This window comes from Lontra canadensis, unplaced genomic scaffold, assembly GCF_010015895.1.
Source record: "Lontra canadensis isolate GAN:19392208 unplaced genomic scaffold, GSC_riverotter_1.0 scaffold141, whole genome shotgun sequence".
Taxonomy (NCBI): domain Eukaryota; kingdom Metazoa; phylum Chordata; class Mammalia; order Carnivora; family Mustelidae; genus Lontra; species Lontra canadensis.
The window spans coordinates 1,868,461-1,890,473 of NW_022631135.1; the positions used below are offsets into that span (position 1 = coordinate 1,868,461).

The 22,013-nt window shown below is 40.7% G+C and overlaps 1 protein-coding gene and 1 long non-coding RNA gene across 6 annotated transcripts in view; one reads left to right on the plus strand and one right to left on the minus strand.

Annotated features, from left to right (window-relative positions):
• Positions 1 to 343: 343 nt before the first annotated feature.
• CCN2 (cellular communication network factor 2) lies at positions 344 to 3,390 on the minus strand. Its single transcript, XM_032843456.1, has 5 exons — positions 3,214 to 3,390; positions 2,866 to 3,088; positions 2,431 to 2,682; positions 2,084 to 2,295; positions 344 to 1,696 (listed from the first exon to the last, which is right to left on the minus strand). The coding sequence occupies exons 1-5, from the start codon at positions 3,277 to 3,279 to the stop codon at positions 1,400 to 1,402; spliced, it is 1,050 nt and encodes a 349-aa protein (XP_032699347.1). The 5' UTR covers positions 3,280 to 3,390; the 3' UTR covers positions 344 to 1,399.
• Positions 3,176 to 22,013, plus strand: part of LOC116858615 — a 177,920-nt gene continuing 159,082 nt past the window's right edge. For all 5 annotated transcript variants that reach the window (XR_004380958.1, XR_004380961.1, XR_004380960.1 and 2 more), the window contains exons 1-2: positions 3,176 to 3,280; positions 21,738 to 21,786. This is a non-coding gene — a long non-coding RNA (uncharacterized LOC116858615). The remainder of the gene's footprint in view (positions 3,281 to 21,737; positions 21,787 to 22,013) is intronic.

Sequence of the window (22,013 nt, forward strand, 5' to 3'; positions counted from 1 at the left end):
ACTAAAATTACCTAAAGAGAATTTAATTTAAATGTCTATAGAGTACTGTGAAGGTAACAAAATGCCTGTGTGCTCAGTATATCTATCTACTATCTATCTATCTATCTACACACACACACACACACACACACACACACACACAGTGTATGCTTGCAAGTTTGTGACTCGATTCAGTGTGAAATAGGTTTATGTAAAATTCTACTGAACTGATTAACCAATTTATCAGTATATATGATAAGAGATTTAAAAAGTTATAGATGAATTGTTCTAAGACAAATAAAAGCTTCCCATATATACTTAAGAAAACTCAGAAATGTTTAGAAGAGTAAGTGAATAACCACACTTTTTATAGAAAAAATATATACTTTATTTTCAACTAGAAAGGTGCAAACATGTAACTTTTGGTCACATTCTCAATGAGTAAACTGTCCAAAAAACAGTCATAGTCAAAGTAGAAACAAATGCTTCCAGGTGGAAAAACTGATCAGCTATACAGAGCCACTTGTGTTTTCATAAAGGCTACTTGTTCATTAATAGTAAGGCTACCACATTTCCAACTGACAGATCAGAATTCCAAGGACATCACTGCCCCATATTCAGTAAACTCTGTTTTGATGGACTATCTTTCTGAGCAGAATTTCCATTTGAATATCCATTTCATGCTTTGAATTATCAGACAAGCTTTACATCCTACCTATGGTGTTCAGAATTGAGGCTAACATTTGAAATATCAAAGCATTAAAAACATAAACAAAAAGGCACAAACAACTTTAAATTAACTTAGATAACTGTACAAATATATATATATATACACACATTATTTACAGTATCAATTAAAAAAAAATTCTGGCTTGTTACAGACAAATTCGCTGCCACAAGCTGTCCAGTCTAATAGACAGGATTCTGATTCCTGAACAGTATCATTCAAATCAGAATGTCAGAGCTGAATCTGTGTTCTGACTTAAAGAACTTGACCCAGCCTCATGAAGGCTAGAGAACACACATCCTAGCTGTCTCTGGAGGTCAGTGAGCATGCTAAAATTTCCCTTCTCAATTACACTCCACAAAGAGCAGGCACCTACTACTTGAAGATGATAATATTTTCTACAGGTGCCCTCCCACTGCTCCCAAAGCCACACCTCCGTATACATTCTAGTGCTATGTGCTAATGTAGTCCCACTGTCAAGTCTTAACTTTCTTCAAACCAGTGTCTGGGTTGATAGACTATTTTAAGGTCACGTGGCACAATATTTTGAAATTGGTGGGACTTTTTCTTTCCCCCAGTTAGAAAGACAGATTTAAATAACTTGCACTACTGAAATCATGTTTACACAAAAATGAGATGCGAATCAGTTCAAGTTATACCCTAATGAGTCAACGTCTCTCACACTCTCTGGCTTTATGCCATGTCTCCATACATCTTCCTGTAGTACAGGGACTCAAAGATATCATTGTCTCCAGGACAGTTGTAATGGCAGGCACAGGTCTTGATGAACATCATGTTCTTCTTCATGACCTCCCCGTCGGGGCACTTGAACTCCACAGGAAGAGTGGTGGTTCTGTGCGGGGTGCAGCACCGGCCATCGGTGCAGACACCACAGAACTTAGCCCGGTACGTCTTCACGCTGGTACAGCCAGAAAGCTCAAACTTGACAGGCTTGGAGATTTTGGGGGTACGGATGCACTTTTTGCCCTTCTAAGGAAGACAAAGCAGAAGAAGAAGAAGAAAAAAAAATCAATGACTCTATAAGGGACGTGGCTTTCTTCAAGCTCTGTGTGTTTTAGTCTTAAGTTGTCTGACTTTTGTTTATATTTTAAGAGAGGATGTTTGCGTCTCATTTGCCAGTTTTCCAAAAATAGTCATAGCCTCTCTTGGGATGTCTTGAATTAACTAACAGTGTGGAGAATTTCCTAGTGGAAAGCTGGTGGTTCCAATTACACAACATCTCATTCCAGCAAAACAGCTCCATGGTTAGATATTTTTAGAGATAAAAGGTCTATAATAACCAGGGCGGTGAGACCCAACTTTGGTCCTGTCTATTACGATCCCAAGAAAACTGATTAATAGGAACAGAAAATGTACCTTAATGTTTTCTTCCAGGTCAGCTTCGCAAGGCCTGACCATGCAGAGGCGGCTCTGCTTCTCTAGCCTGCAGAAGGCGTTGTCATTGGTAACGCGGGTGGAGATGCCCATCCCGCAGGTCTTGGAACAGGCACTCCACTCTGTGGTCTGGACCAGGCAGTTGGCCCGGATCATAGTTGGGTCTGGGCCAAACGTGTCTTCCAGTCGGTAAGCTGTGAGAGCAGAGCACCCAAACACAAGGTAAGCCGCCAGGATAAGACATTTCCCCCTTCCCTTGGCAAAGTTAGGGAGGACTCAGCCCCTGGGGGTAGGATCACAATAGTGACTGAGAGGCAGGTTCCACTCACCGGCAAGGGCAGGGCCAACCACCGTGTGGTCCTTGGGCTCATCGCACACCCACTCCTCGCAGCATTTCCCAGGCAGCTTGACCCTCCGCGGGAAGGGGCAGTCAGGGCTGGGCAGGCGGACGTCCATGCTACACAGGGGCACGCAGCCCACTGCCCCGTCCAGGCAAGTGCACTGGTACTTGCAGCTGCTCTGGAAGGACTCTCCACTCCGGTAGACCGTTCCTCCAAAGACGCAGGGGGCACCATCTTTAGCTGAAGGAGGGAGAGGGGATAAGGGGGAGTGGGATGCAAGTGTCAGGCATCGGTAGCAGTAGGCGAGTCGGGGATGCGCGGGGAGCAGGGCTCCGCGGGTGGGGTTGGGGGGCTGCCGGGACACCGGAGCTCCCTGCACCCCCGCGGGGGGAGGCGGCGAGGGGCGCGGGCCGCAGCTCTTACCGGTGCACACGCCGATCTTGCGGTTGGCCGGAGAGCCGAAGTCGCAGAAGAGGCCCTTGTGCGGGTCGCAAGGGTCGCGCTCGGTGCACAGCTCGCCCAGTTGCTTGGCGCACACGCGGCAGCAGCCGCAGCCGTCCAGTACGAGGCTGACGCCGGCCGGGCAGCTGGGCGCCGGCGCGGCAGCACACTGGCAAGGACCGCCGCAGTCCTGGCCGGCGGCGTGCTGCGGGGAGGAGGGGGCGGTCAGCTGGCGCACGCCGCTCGGCGCCCCGGGGCCCTGCCCTGCCCCGCCCGCACGCCCCCCCACGGGCGCCGGCCGCCGCCGCCGCCGCGGGGCTCTCGGCTTACCCGGCCGCAGAGGGCGAGCAGGAGCACGAAGGCGCAGCGGACTGGGCCCAGGCCGGCGGCGGACATGGTGGGCGCAGCGGGAGGGACAGACCGGGCAGAGGGCGCGGCGGTGGCGGCGATGGGGTGGGCGCGGCGGTCCCGGCGCAGGGTCGCGGGCTCGGGCCGGAGGTCGGTGTCTGGGCGCTCCGGGCTGCGGTCTGGGAGCTGTCGGGCCGGGGCGGCTGCCGTCGGAGGTGGGGGAGGCGGTCGGTCGTTGGAGTTGCACTGGCTGCCTCCTCTCAGCGGGAAGAGTTGTTGTGTGAGGCTGAGGCGGGCGGCCCGCGGCTTTTATACGCTCCGGGCGGCCCCCGGCTCGCCAATGAGCTGAATGGAGTCCTACACAAACAGGGACATTCCTCGCATTCCTCCCCACCTTCCTGCCTCATCAACTCACACCGGATTGATCCTGACCCCTTGACACTCAGCATTCCTCCCGTCTGAAAAAGCTGGCACACTCCGGCTAAAAAAAAAAAAAAAAAAAAAAAAAAAAAAAGGGCTCAGTATTTCCAGCACCAAATAGGATTTTTCCCCATGTTTCTTCCCACTACTCCTGATTTATATCATTGAAAAATACATGAGCAATTACTATTATTTTTTCATTCCACTCCCTTCTGTTTCTAATAGCTGTTCCAGCTCTACCCACTGACATAAATGCTTTTTAGGAGGTAGGTAGCCGAAGAGGCTCACAGCAGGGATTTCTAAAAAAATTCCGAAGGGTTTCCTTTGTATTATTTTTATAATATTTTAATTTTAGTAGCTGTCTGCCTTTTGACACTCTTCAGGGAGCAGAAAAGGAGTTAGTTGCTTTTGACCGGCTGAGATCTCCAAGAAGCCTACCTGCGAAGTCTACATTCCATATTGGAGATGTAGGAATTTGGTCTTTTCTCACTTGAGATAACGGTCTGGATGCCTACTGCAGGACAAAAAAGAGAACAAAGCCAGAGGTCAAGAGTATGGATGCAGTTTTCCAGGGGAGATTTCCAGCACTCTTGCTTTGTTTTCTCTTAATAAATGTAACAGTCTTATTCTTGGGGGTATAGGGAAGAAAAAAAGAGATGAATGCGGATCAATATTTCCAGAAAAGTGGGTCTGTTGTTATGTCAGAGCAAATGATTACATGTTGAGTAGGTAGAGGCTCTGGGTGTTGGGAAAAGAGGGGAGCCAGACAGGAGGGCCAGCAAGAAGCTTGGGATTTACTTGGGGTGTTTTAATTCAGTTTGGGTCTTTGAGAAATGGATGATTTTTTAATACTAAAACCTATAATCTTCGAATGTGTATTGGACTTGGTTTGTCTTGCAGTAAAAAAATCTGATAATATTAACAAGAACAGCGGACCCTAATATTGCTGGTTATAAACTAAGAGTGTCAGTGAATAAGATATTTTAGTAATAACTCTCTACACTTCTATGAATAGCGATTGTGACTTTTTACTATCCAAGGAGACTGCAGCCTAGTGGAGTGAGATCAGGTCAAGGAAACAACAGGTTTCATTCTCTCTGCTTGTGCACAGAAGTCAAACACAGCAGATAAAAAAGTCTAAGCACATTTCCATTTCTTAGTGTTGCTAGTTAGCTTCACTAAGGACTTAATTAATTAACGATGCTTTCATTTAGAATCTATGGTTTAACTGCTTTTGTTGTTGTTGTTAATTCCAGTTACCATTTATGTAAAGAGAGTGATTCTAGGGCCCTGCCTTTTTTTTTTTTTTTTTTTTTAATTTCCCATTGTGGGGCCACATCGTTTGACACTGATGTTATCAGTGAGTAAACTCATTTCAGTTGTTGATGTTTCACTGGTTAGGTTTAAGATAAAGACACCTGCACCTGATGCAAAGATGAGGATTGAGAAACAACACTACAGATTTCTAATTTGAAAACAGCCTGTTTAAAGAGGCCGCATTTTTTTTTTTTTACTGTTTCAGTTCATTCTATTGAAAAAGAGCCAAGAAGAAAAGAACCACTCCAGCTTCAGCATCGACCACATCATCTGTACACAATTACCTCCCTAAGCAACGCCCATGTTGTACAGTGTAGTTGCCTGTCAAGTGTGAGTGGCCAGCAAAGGGAGGTGGGGGGGGGCGGCTCTGAAGCTCAGGAAGAATTTTCAGCATTGTTATTTAGTGTTCCTTCCAAACATTTCTCAAAGAGAAGAGGCCTAAAATTTCCTATTTAAAGATGGAACATTCCAAGTTATGTTAATAACCACATGTGTATTAAAGGCGACTTGGCCCCCAACTTCTTCTTCCCTCGTGGATGATTTTAAAAGTCCAAAATATGTGGGAAGCCCCAGTGAAATCTTTCAAGACCTAAACCCCGAATTATGTCTGCCACTAATGGTTGGGAAGGTGTGGTAGTTGGGGAAGGGTAGGGATGTGAAGTCAGAGCCTCACCTAAGGTGGGATGTGGGCTTGGTGGTGATCTCTCGTGGCTTGCGGGGGTGAAGTAGATGGGAGAATGGTTGGGAATTTCTGAATGCCCTGGAGAGTCTGAGAGCCACCACCAATAGCCTCATGTACAGGAGAGTGGAGACTTTCATTCATGGAAGGGATAAATTGCTGGACGGGCTTACAGTTAGGTGACCTGGTTTATATTCTTAGAACTGCCATTCACAAATCTTAAGGAAGTAAGAGCCATATTTCCAAGCTGACATTATTAGAATGAGGATAATAAGAATGTTTTATTTCCCAGGATTTAATGATGGTTAATTGGATTAAAATTCTTAGGGAGTTGGTGTGCCCTCCGCCCCCCACCATTTTTCTTGATTTCCTTTTCCTCCACAAATGTAGCACGGATACCACCATTCTGCTGTGTTGTTAAAAAGAACAAGACATTATAAAAAGAATATGGTTTTACTATAAAATTCACATGGTCCCTCAAAGTCTCAAAAAGTCCACAGTTAGCTCCAAATGGATGGTTTTAGTATTGGCTAAGAGAAAATATACTGAAATATATAGAACATGGAATCTCAGAATAGGAAAAATAATGTTGGGCATTATAAGGTTAGAGTGAGACTTTATGATCAAAATTCCTTTGAAGAGTTTAAAATAAAAGATCATTATTAAGGAAGTGACAGAAAGAGACAGAGAAACAGAGAAACACACACACATGCAAGGAGAGACAGAGAGAGAATGAGAAAATGCCCAAGACATTCACAAACTCAAAAGTATGTTTGTATTGTGTTGGGGGACCCTCAAGTGCCAGGAAATTCAAAGGGAAAGGCTGACACTCCATCCTTAACTCATGCCATGGGATCTGAATTCTTGCACTATTATAAATGACTCAGCAAATGTTTGTGTGCACCTGGGCGGTAAAGTGGAAATAGTGGCTTCTTATAACTTTGTCCAACTCTGATTTATCCTAACCCTTTTGACTGACAGCAGGTTAGAATTGGGAGAAAAAGTTCTTTGAATTTGTGTGTAAAATGGTTAAGATGCACTAATTTTGTCTTGTAAGCAAGTGTTTATCTAGCAAATGCTTTTTAGAGTTTTTTTTTTTTTTTTTTTTAAATGAGGAATTCATGAAGCTGGCCACTAAGTCCTGTTTACAGAGCTATAGAAGGTATGTGTGTGTCTACTCAGGTATCATTTGTACAGGTCGTTTGGTTAAGTCTTGTAAGATGTACTACATTCCTTCCTTATGTTTTTTTGTTGTTTTTTCCCCCCCTAAAAAATGGTTATTTGATCAGATATCAGACAGAGAGAAAACCTGGCAGGACGACAGGAAAGTGGCCAGACTTTGGAGTGTTTGTGTACTTAAAGAAGGAATCTTGCACATTTTCAACTTTCAGTCATAGACATTTTCTTATAAGAGCAAGTAGGAGTCTGTGCCAACCCTCAAAGCGGAAATCAGAGCTCCCAGGGAAACATACCGGAGGAATGTGACCCAGTGCCAAGACCCATACGCAATACATACACTGGGCTGTCAGATTTATAGGAAGTCTGGCCGTATAAGGGCATCTGGACAGGGAGCCATTTGTCGTTATGTGGGCTTCAGATGTTTCTAGCATGCCTCAAATTCAATCAGGTAAATGAATTCCACTCCGAAAAATGATATGCCAGATGGCTTTTGGGAAAATAGTTGTAAATATTATTCTAAAATCTTCAGAGACCCTGGCTTGGTTTACATTGCCTTATATTTGCTTAAGATGAAGGTTAAAGAGAGGGCGTACTCCCTGGGAGTTCAGAGGTGGGAAAGAAGTGCAGATGTTTACTATCTAAATTACATTAATTTCCTCCCTGCTCTTTCCTCCTTATAATTAGTTCTCTGACTTTCTTGGGATATTTTCTGATGCAAAGGTGTTTGTCCAGGAGGTAGTCAAGGCTGTTCCATGTGGTCTGTGTTTGTGTTTGCCTGTTCATTTTCTTGTTTATAGATGCAGCTGAAGGTCAGAGTGAGAAAGGAAAGGAATTTTTTTTTTAGTGACATTTTCTTCAGTTTACTACTTGTCTCACTTAATTTTATGAGTTTAATTAAAACCCTGTGCTGCCTCTAGTCTGCTCACCTTAATCTGAGATGATACGTGGATGCTACTACAGGGAGAGCTGGGTGTTTAATAGTTTTCCTGACATATTAGCAACTCGAATTTACTAGTTTAGCAACCCCGAGTCTTTACAGACTAAATGGGTTTTATCAGCCTAAATGGGAAGAGCCTCTTTGGTGATACTTGAGGTGATAAGAGGGAATGAAAAAGAAGGGAGGTATCTGTGCTTTCAAATGTGTGATTTGGGGAAACCAAATCAATAGGTTTAGGAGGAACAGAGCATTGAGACTAGATAACTTGTTCCAAAGAATGAGAGAATGGGAAGGGATAGATTTTTGAGAGGACAAGTGTAAAATAGACATGTGATATGAATGGGTCCCTAGAGATTCTGCTGGGGTATGGGGGAGGTGGGGCAAACTAAGACAGGCCCTATCAGCTTACCTTTTGAAATGTGTTCCCATCCCCTACCAACAAGCCTAAGCACCTTCTTGCAATTTCAGGGCTTCCTGGATATATATATTTTTTCATTATTTATTTAAATAATCTCTACCACCCGACATGGTGCTGGAACTCACAACCCCGAGATCATGAGTCACAAGCTCTTCCAGCTGAGACAGCCAGGCCTGCCCCTGGTGGAGAACATTTAAAAAAAAAAAACATAAGGTAGGGCCAGAAAACTGGCTAGAAGGCTGGAGACACGTGCTCCATACCTGTCGTCTATCAGCCATAAAAGCTCAGGAAAGGTACCAGTCCTCTCAGAGCTCAAATCTCTGTGCTCAAGGCGAGTTTTCCACCCCAGGCACCACATTTACGAAAGTACTTTTACATAACGTATTAAGATTTTAAATTTACAATTTTCTTCAATTTTTCAATGGTTCTTCCTTGCCTTTAAGATTAAGCCCAATTGAGCCTTGATTTTAAAAGCCTATCAGTCTGACTTTATAACACCATTCAATCTTTCAAGAATTTTAAAAGATTAGATCTCTATAAGAGTTCACACAAAAGCAAATACTACTTCTTTATTTTTTAGATTAGATGCTCAGAATTGACAGTTACTTCACAAAGGAAACTTTTTTATTTATTTTATTTATTTATCGTATGCCCTTACATGTCATCTATATCGGAGAAATATCACAGTAAGTTTCTCTTTTAATCATAGTTTTCAGGATACATAAGAAGAAATTATGCACTCAGCTTATTTTAGTCACATGATGGCATCAGCTCTCTTGCCATTTTATCATTTTCCTTCCATTTTTTTTCATGAGGAAAGGGAGGTCCAAGTAGTCCTTTCTTCAGTGAAAAGCATGTGAGCTACCACTAGTCATTAGGTAAGACTACAGTGTGTAAGTATTAAAGAAAGAACCAATTTGTCAGTGTCTGTGTCCATGATGTTTTCTTTGTTTCTCAGAAACCAATTGTTTTGCTTTACATAATGCCACAGACATTTTCACACTCTCCATATATTTGAATTGACATTTTTCTTCCATTTCATTCTGAAATGTGAACGGTAGCACCATGATACTGACAAGCAAGTTTTCAAATTAAATAGAAACTGGTAGCCAGTACATTCTAGAATGCTGAATACCGTTGTTCAAATTGTCCAAAGAGTTTCTAAGATGTTTTCCTATGTGTGGATTTTTAAGTAACTATGCCTTTGAGAATCATTTATGAAATGGATAAAGCTTTCTGAGAAGGTGTCTTATCTTCTAAGTCAGAGCTTACACCACATGTGAAGAAGAAAAGCACACTCTAAGCTCTTGAATTCATCAGATTTGAAGTAAAAGTGAAATAATGCACTGTTTAATTTGACAGTGGAATGTACAATGCCGATTTTGTCAGATCAATTTAACAAGAATGCTACTTGGGTCTTTATGTGCATGCCTGAAATGGATACCCTGTATGGCTGTATCACCTTCCATTTATGTAGAGATTTTAAATTTAAAAAACCTTCTCACATACACTGTGTCACTTGAGCTTCTTAACAACTCTGTGAGGTATCAGTCTTCCCATTTTACAGGTGAGAAAATCGAGGTCCAAGAAGGCTACAGGACATAACACAAGCTTGGTCAGAGGTGGAGCAGGCATATGTAAATTTGAACTCAGTTCTTGGGACAGGAACACCCTTGAATCTCCTTCTAAACTCTCCTGCTTCTTTTTGTCACATTTAAATAAAGGGATCTCTGAACGCTGTATGTTCTAAAGGTAGTTATCTCCAATTTTCTTAAACTTTTAAGGCACACACCCTAGAAAGCATATAAAATAAAACACTGTGGGCTAATCGGCAGAGTCAGTATTATGCTGTGGTCTGAGATAAGGATGAAGAAGAAACATAAATGATTATGATCTGCCTGAGGAGAGAACTTTGGCTTAGATGAAGGGGTGTGTGTGTGTGTGTGTGTGTGTGTGTATATGTTTTGGCAGTTAAGACTTTTGTGATTTTTGCTGCATAGACAGATGTGTTGCTTGCGATCTGCTGATGAACTGATGTAACTGGAAAGGGAAAAATGAACCAAGATGATGGGTGTACCAGGGTGACATAATCATCAGCCCACACTGAAAACGTTCAGTCTCTAACTCAGAGCAATCATGTTTAGACTGAGTCTCAGACCAACCACAGGCATCGTGACAGTCTTTAAAGAGGGCATCATTCACTGAGGAGCGACCCTTATGATGAAATATCGTGATAGAGCCTTAGGCCATTGGCACTGAAGCAACATCCATCCTTAACATCGATTTTTCCCGAGTATCCCTTGATAGACATGATCCGGCATGCTGGTAACATAATGCTTATTCTGTGAACTTCCTCTTCAGTGAAAATGCACTTTCCTGAGCCTGAATACAGTTTGTAGTTCGCTTTTCCCTTCTCTCCTTTCACAGTGAAATAATGCGACATGAATCGTGATAATTTCATGTTGTTAATGGACTGAGATCTGTGTCATAACTACCCAGAGCCATGGTTAAGAGTATTATCCAGGAATGGCAGGTTTATAATGAGGGACTTTTTTTATTGACCCATGCATGTATGTGAAAATTAACAACCATAGGAAAAAGTTTCATATAACCGTAGACTTGCTAATGTCTGGAAATATTGCACCACTAAGCTATTTCTCACATAGAGATGATGAAAGTTGATTTTGTCCAAGTGAATTTTTTGTGGTGATTTTCATCATTTCTGACCGTTCTCTGTTTATTCTTCTTGCTCATGGGCTTTGCCCTGCCACTTCCATATATGGTTGATTCTCGACACTTGGGTGTTTTCGGCTCTGTAGGTGAGCAAGCACACTTCCGGTCCAGCTTCAGCTAGACTTTGAACCAATTTTACTTTGCAGTAGGGCTGGGCACTGCCATAGCCACAGTATCCCCTGTTGGCTTTGACTACTTTCCAGGCAGGCCTCTCCCTCACCAGTCAAGCAGATTTTTTTCCCAGCTAGCTTCTGAAGGAGCTGCCAAGGTGTGTGTGTGTTGGCGGGCGGGGGGTGGGGGGGGGCGTTGCACAGTGTGGTGTTGCCTCTTCTGCCTCTCTGATGTTCTCACCTCATTCATCGGAAGCCTGGCTTAAATCTAAAGCGGGTTCAGGAACTCCAAACTCCTATATTTCTCCTGCATCCCATCCAATTTTTTAAGAAGGGAAAATAAAATGACTTTGTTTCAAATATGAAGGGCAATCTGGAACCTGCTTTGTCTACAATAACTGGACTGTTAGACTAATGTGAGGGCAGGTGACCCAAAGCAGCACCAGTGTCCCACATGCATTGGCAGGTGTCTCACCTTGCCTCCTTTTAGAGAAGCACTCAGAGGGTCACTTTGCTTGGGACTTCTCATCTTTCCTGGTAGTGGTGGTGGTAGGGAAATACTGTGTTAGCACACAGCCCAATGCTCAGTCAGGCTGGGCCTGGAAAAGCAAAGGTGAAAAAGGACATTGATGATAGTTCATTAAAAAAAAAAAAAATAGATGTTTACATTTTCAAGATCTCAAGAATGAAGTCTGACAAAATAAGCTTGATTCATATTTCATTAAACAAGATTCTCAACAGTTTGAGTTTGATATTCTAGAATGACATTTTATTACTTTAAGTAAATTAATTCTGTAGTTTAAAGCATTTTATAAAACTAGCCGCTGTTTTGGATTTAGCTAGACCAACTTTTTGTTACCTTGATTTCTAATGTTTTATTAATAGCGATAACATAGAATTGGCCTAAATATAGAATTTGCTGTACTTTGTATCTCTTTTTGACTATTTCAGGAGAGAGTTTCTTCCCTCCTTCTTTCCTTCCGTCTTCTCATTCTTTATATCTTTCTATCTTTCTGCCTTGCCTTGCCTTTGCCTTGCCTTGCCTTTTCACTCTTCTTTCTCCTACCTTCCTTCCTTCCTTCCTTCCTTCCCTCCCTCCCTTTCTGCCTCCCTCTTTTCCTTCCTTCCTCTTTGTTTTATTATTTTACTGTTTTTATTAAGTGTGTGACATCCATCAGGAATATTACTTACGCCTTAGCTAGCTCCTTTCAACTTGGAGATACTAGCAATACCCATCACATAAGATTGATGTGATAATGTGTAAGGATTAAATACCAAAAATCTTGTAAAGTACCCAGCACAGTGCTTGTCACAGAGTAAGCACTCAAAAAATGTTTGCTAAAGTAAAATAAAACTTTCCTTTTAGCTCATATCTAAATATTTTCAGATACTAAATTTCTGCCTTAGCATTTGCCAAAAATTAGCCCTTAGCCCAGTAGGTTTTGGGGTCATATATTATGCAGATTACACAGGATGAGAAGAATGCTGTGACTTTCTGTTGACAGCTTTTTTCTAGCAAGACACATACCATTGTTATGTCCCTTATGAATGATTTATGAATTGTGATTTTGTCCTTAGTATCCCATTTTCCGTTTCCTTCTTTCTTTTTTTTTTCTTTTTTCCATCAAATTGCCACAGGGGGGAGTATAAGTTCTTGAAAGAAGCAAATAATACAGTTTTAAGGAATTCGATACCAATTATTAAGAATGAATGGCCATATCTAAAACAGCTAAACAGATGATATTAATACCCTTGAGAAAATAGAAATATTTATGATAAAATAATAAATTAGGCCACTGTTCCATATTAGGTTTAATAATTTTGTGATCGTTGTAAAAACAGTGCCTGGAAAACGTCTCTCTGTGACATGGAGAGGGGAATGAGTGCGTGTGTGTGTGCGCGCGCGCGCGTGCGCGCGCGTGCATGTGGGCATTATTGGCACTATAGGAGAGAGGAGAAATTGTAAGTTTCTAGTTTTTGACAAGTCATAAAATGAAAGAGGGAGAAGGAGAGAAAGAACCAGAGTAACTGTTAATATGTAAAATGAGGAGGAGAAAGACTTGGATAGAAGAACGTGACATGGCTTCACAATGTGGATGACTCTGACCACCCCCCCCACCCCTCGCCCCGCGTACATATGGGGACATTTAAACCCATGAAATTCAATAGCTAGATAACTCCAAAACAGAATAGCACAAGTGGAAAATGACGTATCTTTTGATAATGCAAATGTATTTAATAGCTGCAAACATTGTGACCTGATTTTGTAATAGTAGTAGCCCAAAATGCGGTTACTTTCTCGGCCTCTTTGAGGAAAAGCGAAGCACAACCAAAGTCCTAGGGAAGCTAAATCGAGAAACTTACCCGTCGGGCAGGTTGTTTATGGTACCAGCATGAACCCTTCTTGTGGGGAGGCCAGCCCTCCTCCTTCTTCTGTTTTGTTTTGTGTTTTGTTTTGAGGAGGGGAAGTTTCCTTTTTTATTTAAATTCAATTAATTAACAGATAGTGTATTATTAATTTCAGAGAGGTAGAGGTCAGTGGTTCATCAGTTGCCTATAAGACCCAGTGCTCATTCCATCCCGTGTCCCCCTTCATGCCCATCACCCAGTTATCTCATCACCCCCACGACCTCCTCTCCAGCAACCCTCAGTTTGTTTCCTATGATTAAGAGTCTCTTATGGTTGTCTCCCTCTCTGGTTTCTTCTTGTTTTATTTCTCCCAAGTTTGCTTCTTTTAGGAACCAGAATCATACCGCATGTATTATTCATTGATGTGCTTGTTGGAGATGTTCTCAGCCTAGCACACTGCTTTTACCCATATTCCGCAAAATTAGTGTCACTGCTTGGGTTGCTTCATTCTGCTGTTATAATTATGCCTGCTTTTGAGCACAAACTTGAGCACAGGGGCTGGAATTTGAGGGGAAGTGTGTCAGTGTGAGCCCTTGTCAGTCTGAGGTGAAGGTGTGTTGACTTGGCATCAAGCAGGTCGCAGGCGGTGTATGCTGACTCGGGCAGGAGTGCCACTGGGCTGTGGATTTGGGACCCATGGGCCCATGGCATTGTGTGTGACAGGGACATGGCTTGGTTTTGCTTTTAACTTTTGTGGTCAGCCCTCATTCTCTCTCTCTGCTTTTCCCAGAAACTCCTTCTTCAGGACTTTCTGATAAGCTACATTTGAGACAACATTTCCCACCCTCATCCTCCCTCTCTTTCTCTAGTTTGGTGTAGGGTTCTACAGAAACCCTGTCCTAAAAATTCTTCTTCTTAGGGGATTTCTTCATGTGTGTCAGTATAGCATGCTTACTGATTTTCTAACTTGAGGGCTTTGCACTTGGTTTATGTTCTTTCATTGAACGCTACCCCCTGCCACTATCATGGGTTTTCCCAGTACTCATCAGAACAACCATCCAAACTTATTTCTATATTCTTGTTGCCTGCTTCTTTTGAGCCAACCAGGACTTGCCCCAAGCCCTTACATTACCTAGAACTACTTCATCCCCTGGGTCCTAAACCCTCTATCCTCTCCTGCTCTCTCTCTCTCTCTCTCTCACTCATTTACCCTTGTTTGACCCAATTGAGACTTTGATCTCTTGCCCACTTCCTTTTCTTCTCTTCTTTCTCCTCCTCCTCCTTCTCCCCCCTCTCCTCCTCATTCTCCTCCTCCTCTCCCCCTTGTTGTTCTTCTTCTTCTTCATCTTCTTCCTCCTCCAGCCCTCCTTCTCCTTTTTTGCCTTCCTTTTCTTCTGAGTACAAGGCTTTGCTTCCATGCCTTCCATAGTGTCCATGGCACCATGTTTTATGTCAACAGTCTCTTGTTAGCACCTCTGGCATTCAGCCTACCAACTTTTTATCAAGCCAGCCCCCTGTCTTAGTTGTTCCTATACTGCCTGCTATGAACTATAGCCAGTCTCAGCTGGGCCCTCAGTTCTGCTGCATTGTGCTTTTCCTCATTCTGGTCAGCTCTTTCCTATCTTTTCCTTTATCCTCCTTCCAAACCTTTTCCCTCAAGGGTCCTACCCTGACCCCTGCCTCTCAGCAGGCCAGCCCTCCTGCCTACACGAGACCAACTCAAGCGCCCTTCCCAGGGCTGATGGGTCTTCAGCTTCGTATCTGTTCCTTTAGTGTAGAGCTGCACTGTTGAGTTCCACAGCCAATGGTCACATGTAGCAATTTAAATTTAAATTAGCCAACATTTAAAATTCAGTTCCTCAGTTGTACTGGTTGCACCTCAAGGGTTCAGTAGCCATGTAGGGCTGGCGGCTACTATACTGGATGGTGTGGCAACGCTTGATGTTGTTGTGGCAAGTTCCATTGGGCAGCAAGGATTCAGACAGACTTCTGTTGGTCCCACTTCCTTCTGTCTGCTGTAACCATGTTCTCTCTTTTCCCTTTCTCTGGTCTTTCAATTTCTTTTTTTTCCTTATAGTTTCTTCTCAGCCTGTAATGATGTGTACATTTCTCTTACGTAAAAAAGTTCCCAAACAAAACAACCTTCCCTTTGTCCTACACATCCCTTCTATACAGCTCTTCTTTTTTTCTTTTTACTCTGAAGCTCCTAAAACACACATTTTTTCTCTCTCTCTCTCTCTCACACACACACATTCTGTATTTATTATTGCCAAGTACTTACCTTCGAGTTACCATTCGACCTACTGCAATAAGGTTCCTGACTCTAGCGCTGCAAATTGGCACCAAACAACCTCTTTGTTGCTAAATCCAGAGGATTCTTTTCAGTTCTTATATAATTTGATCTCTCTGTGGGTGTTGCGTTGGGTCGCATTCTCTCTCCTTCTCTTTGACCATTTCCTTTGATCTCCTTTGAAGTCTTATTTACCCCTGCCTTTCCCTTTGATGTGGATGCCCCATCGTCTTTTGTCGCTGGTCCTTTTCTTACTTAGTGTTATTATGTAACTACCACATTGTTGATGGTTCCCTGCTCTATGGATCTCAACCAGAAACATTTTTCTGGGTTCATCTGTTCCGTGTTCAGGACATTAATCTGAATGGCCTACATGGATCTTAAAGTAAATATATTCAAAAGCAAACTTATGCCCCCTACCCCCAAATCTGTTCCCTTTAATTTGTTGCCAGACTTAGTGATTAGGAACAGTATACCACTCCATATTAGCCTGTACATTGTTGGATGTTCTTTGTTCCCCCTCTTTCCCCTCCTATATTTAATCAGTCACAAAGCTCTGTGGACTCCACCTTCTTATTTTATCTTCCCAATATATCGTGCCATCAGCAACTTTTGTCTGAATCACCGCATTTGTCTTTCTATTAACTGGTCTTCTGCCTTCTTCAGTTTATTCCCTTTGCTGCTGCTTGAAGAATCTATCAATGCCAAGTGCTTACTCAACCTGCTTAAAATCCTCACAGCTTCCATTGCCCCTATGAGAGGGCCCTGTGTCTAGTTCCTATCTTGTCCACTTTCATGTCTCACTACCTACCACTCCTGCCCTCTTCCCTGTGTTTCATTTCCTATTTTGCTCCAGTTAGTTTCAGTGACTTACACTTTTCTCATGTATTTCACGCCTTTACAACTCTTTTCCTCTTGCTCGACCAGCCTGTGGAGGAGCTGTAAGGTGGATTTACAACAGATCAACTTTTGACTGTAGTAAGAGCTCATTTCAGATTTGGTTCAGGACAGTTACACTCACACATACACAGTGAAACAAATTTTAGAGAGACAGTATTTATTGTTACTATAGGTGATACCTTTGATATGTTAAAACTGATTTCTTTCCATTAAAAAAAAAATGCTGGTCTTGATCTCTGAGTTTATTTTACTGTCTTGTTGAACCCACACACACACATATATATATATGTGTGTGTGTGTGTGTGTGTGTTTCTAGATATTACACACACACACACACACACACACACATTTATTTATTTATTTATCAGTCATTATAGATAGATAGATAGATAGATACTGTTTCTGGATATTACACTTACAAAATGTTCTAGCAAATACAGACTTCCTCAGTGTGAAAGGAATACAGTTTTACTTTTACATTTGTATTTTCTTATGTAATAACAACGTTTTCTAATTCTGTCATGGTATTGGGATAGAGCTGTGCTCTTCAGCCTTTTTTTTTTTTTCAACATAATGGAACACATAGAAAATGATAACATTTTAATGAATTTTAGAGCCAAGACTTTCTAAAATTTTGGAATGATAAAGGTAAAGAAATTGTTTGCTTAAAGATAGCAAAGATCATAGCAGAACTTACTGGCAAATTGCTATCTTTTTTTTTTTTTTTTTTAGTTTCTAGGTAATTTAAGGTTTTTCATGGAAGTTGACTTCTGAGTATTTGTGAATAACTTCTCACATAGTATCAACTGCAAACAAATCCACTGTTGAATAAATTCCCTATGTAAAATTTGGGAACTAAGTTGAACTTTAAAATATTCTACAAATATTCCATATTTAGCTAAAATTACATAATTACTAAAGTTTTTGGAACTATGGTGATTTATATTATAGCATATTTATATCAATTCATGGGTATTTTGTATTTATTGATTATATAAATAAAATTTCTGAGGCTCATATATTCATATCTGGTAAGTTTTTGTTTTTTAGAATACTAGGGACTATAGCATTTATTTTATTCAAGCCATAATTTATTAAGGTAAATAATTCTCTATGAAATTGAGTAGTAACACTAGTAGATGTTTAGGAAAAGTTGCTGACTGACTGGCTGCTTCATGTAATTTAAAAAGTTAATACAGTCGTTAAAGTTGCCTAAGGCCTAAGAAGATCTTGGTGGGAAACTATTCCAGACTGATAAATCTATTCATATAACCCAAATTAAAGTCAATCAGTCTTTTGTTGTTGTTTCCCTGCTAAATAAATAATTTATAAATATTTTTATTTTTTTTTAGTATTTGCTACATTTCTAACATTGTTTTAAACACAGTAGGGCATTAAAAGATACCTAGTTCTTGCTTACAAGGAGGTTACACACACAGTCTATTTACAGAAGCAGATCAGATGCAGACCAAGAATTAAACCAAGTGATCTCACATTTGTATGACATAGGACCTACAGGACACTGGGCACTCTGGAGGAGTGGTATGGTATAATATTCCGTGACTCTGAAATTAAAACTTTTGAGGAACTTTGAAGCATAGATTCTGATAGGATCACATGCTATGAGGTGTAAGAGCTCTTGCTAGAGTGTCAGTGGGTTGGTGGTAAGGCACTAAGTGGACGCGGAGGGGATAGAGCTCTCAATGCCCTGTGAGTGAAGAGGGAAGTGTAACCAACATGGAGAAACCTGGCGTGACTTTTCATGGACATAAACTGGGTTAAAGGATAAGGAAAAGAGGAGCAGCAAGGGCATTCTAGACCTTCAGAATTGTGTGAACAGTCTTGTCTTTCTAAATGCTATGGCATACATGGAAGAGAATAGAAGGGTTGTTTTGATTTGAGCTAACATGGGGATGAGCTGGAAAGAGTAAGGAAAGGAGTGCAGTGCAAAAACCAGAATCCTAATTTCTTTCTTTTACTCTCACGTTGAATGCACCACTTTTATTCTGAGCCCTCTGATTTTTGGAACATACATACATTACTTTGCTATGTAATAGTTCATCAGTTCATCAGAGAGTTTTAAGATGACATTTGCAGATTTATAAAGTAAAACTAAGAGGCTCTCAAAAACTAAGAATTAGTAATGCTAGAATTGTTATGCTTCTATTTCTCTTCTTGCTTCAATAAGTAGTATATATTACTTTTCCCCCTACAACCTGCAGAATACCAAGCATATAAAGAAAACTTAAAGCACAATAAATATTTGTTGAACTAATGCATCTTTCTTGAGAGCAGAGATGATCTTTTTTCTTCTTTTTATGATTCTCCATGATTTCTGGTAGGATGTTTTACACACAGTGGACATCCAATAACTCTAAAGTATTGAAAATGTTTATATTAATGAGGAACAAACATGGCTAAAGTGAATATTAGTTGGCCAAGGTGTCTCACCAATTCTTTCATTCATCCATTCACTCAGGAATGGGTGCACTCACTGGACACCGTGCTAACGTGAGGTCTAGTAGTCTAATGATGACTTTAGCAAGAGCTTCATGCTTTCATGCCTTTATGCAGGCTGGCCAACTCTTACTCTTTCTTCAACTCTCAGTTCACCAGCCACTTTCCCTTTCGGTGTTCCAGACTGGCTTAGGGCTTACCCTTTCATAGCTTTTCTCTAACTGTTCAGTGTATCCCTTACCAGACAGAGTTCCACAAGAGCAGAATTGAATCTTTTCCCTCCTTCCCCGATGTACCAAGCCCAGCACCTTATTGATAAATATTTCTTGATGGGAGTTTGTTGAGTAAGTGTTTGTAGAACAAATATAATCTTTAATGATGGTGTTGTCAGACTTCTGGCTTGGAACTGGCCACTCAGCTTTAATACTATATTCAGAGACCTAACCAAACCAAAGAATACCAGAATTACAACAGTTTGGAGAATGGAGATGAGCCAACAAGAAAGAATAATGGAAAAGTAGCAAAAATGCAATTGCCAAATGTAAAATGAAACTTCTCTTACCATTAATATGGTACCATTAATATGGTACTATTCATATGGAGGGGACATACATGTGTTTTGTTGGTGTTGGACTTCTATTGTGCCTCTAGTACCTTGTTGAAACCCTACTGGTGACCCTTTCAGTCTACCAAATAATAATTTTATCATTAGGTTAGAAATATGGACTGAATAGTTTTAAAATATTTTTCAAAAACTTGGCAATGTTGTTTGTTAACAAATACAGTGAAATCTACTATCATATCTTTATTTATTTGATTGGGGCTTTTCAGTTCCCACCAGAACTTTTTGAGAATAAACAGAATTTATATATAAAGCCAATGTGCTTATTTACTTTATATGAACACATAGGCCATTATACAGTTGGAAGATACAGGCATCTCACGAGTCTTGGATCAGGTGATAGCAGTGATGTCATTCTGTTTTCAGAACCTATTTGGAAGAGAAGTTAAAACAAATTCAAACTTGGGGCACCTGGGTGGAACAGTCAATTAAGTGTCCACTCTTGGTTTCTGCTTAGGATCTGATCTCAAGGTAGTGATCTCAAGGTGATGATCTCATGGTGGTGAGGTCAAGCCCCTTGTTGGGCTCCATGCTCAGCATGGAGTCTGTGTCAGATTCACTCTCCTCTCCCCTTCTTGCTCGTGCTCTCTCTCTCTCAAATAAATATAATCTTTATTTATAGAGATTTATTTTTATTTATCTTTATTTATAGAGAGAGAGAGTGAGCATGAGTGGGGGAGAGGGAAGGACAGAGGGAGAAGGAGAAGCCTCCCTGAGCCCAGTGTGGGGGCTGGATCTTACGACCCTGAGATCATGACCTGAGTGGAAAGCAGACGCTTAATCCACTGAACCACCCAGGTACCCCTAAAAAAATTTAAAACTAGATGGAAGGCTAATTACTTTTAGCACAAGTAGATTTTTTGTTTCTCCGGATTTGATCAAGTGTATTATTTTTCCTAGAAATTCCTTGGGCCCGGCTTATGCTTGTCTTAAATATCTTCACATCCCTAGCAGAGTGCTTTTGCATATTAGTGAGTGTGAATTTAGCTTGATTGGATCAAGCTACTCTTGAGTCAGCTGGTATCCTAAAGGCATAGAGATGGAGTATTCTTTTCACTAACTAATGTGTGCAACTAGTCCCTACTCTATCTAATGCCTGGAAATTTTCTCAGGTGGTCACAAAGAGTGGAAAATGGCTGGATAGGACATTACAGACTCAATAAGTCAGCCTTGTTAGATTTCTCTTCCCTTCACTCTGGATTAGAGTATCTGGAGTTTTGTAGAAATGTAACTCTGACTATGCTTCTCTCAAATATATAAATCAATATATATTAATTTATATATATATATATATATATATAGGTCTACATATAGATCTATAAATATTTCTGTATCTATATATATTTGATATATATAAGACTATATCAATATATATCAATTATATATCAAAATAAATTTTGATATGTCAAAATATATAAATATATAATTGATATATAAATCAAAAAAATTATGTTAATAGCTTGTCTTTATGTGGTGTCTTTATATATGGATGAAATTAATGGACTCATTATCACTGAGAACACTACCAAGAGAATTCTACAACTGTCTGGATGTTATGGAGGTCGGCGCTTGTTATCAGTCAAGAGAACCAACAATTGAATTAGAAGATGAATGTGTAAAACAATCTAAGAGTCACTATTTTGGTGAATGTCTTTAAAAAACCAACCAACCAACCTAAAACATTTAATTGAAAGTAAACCAAAATGAAAGTTCACTAAAATTGATGGCTTTTTTAAAAAAAAATAACAATCTTATACTCATTTGATTTTTGTGGACTAATTCTTGATGCATATATTTCACCAAAAATTAAAAAACAAATGCGAAGTGAGGTCAAATTTCTCCCTTCCCTCCTCACCTTCCCTTAAGAAGGATGTTAGAATTATTTAACCCACACATTGTGTGGGGTAAAGCTGACTTGATCTGAACAGTTATAAAAGTTCTACATACATAGAAGTTCTCAGGTATTGTTATATGGGCAAATTCGGAATAGGAGGGAAATGTAATTTCTACTTTGAATATACAAATAGCACATTTAGGAATAGGAGTTTTCTTTTTAGCTTGTCATGAAGATTAATACCATGGCTCTTGGTTTCAGGTCGCAGCATGAAGGGACAGACAGAGCCTGACTCCCTGCTATGAAAAAGGTAAAGTACAAGAAAAGAACTGTACCTGTGGAAATTCAAACCTATGATTACATACTGACCAAATCTTACCATTTAGTATATCCGTTTGTAAACTAGATTTTTATTTGACTTAAATATAGCAAAAATATGTGCTTTCTTTTATTTTATTTTTTCTTAAAAACAAAAGGCAAGGCATCTCTCCTATAAGATAAATAAACTTTAAAAAGTGTTTGCTAATTGCCCTGTCC

Bases quoted from the DNA above. Each gene is read 5' to 3' on its own strand.
- CCN2 (XM_032843456.1), bottom strand. From the start codon at position 3,279: ATGTCCGCCGCCGGCCTGGGCCCAGTCCGCTGCGCCTTCGTGCTCCTG. The intron at 2,683-2,865 runs GTAAGAGCTGCG...TCCCTCCTTCAG, and splicing joins CAAGATCGGCGTGTGCACCG to CTAAAGATGGTGCCCCCTGC. The intron at 2,296-2,430 runs GTGAGTGGAACC...CTGCTCTCACAG, and splicing joins GGTTGGCCCTGCCCTTGCCG to CTTACCGACTGGAAGACACG.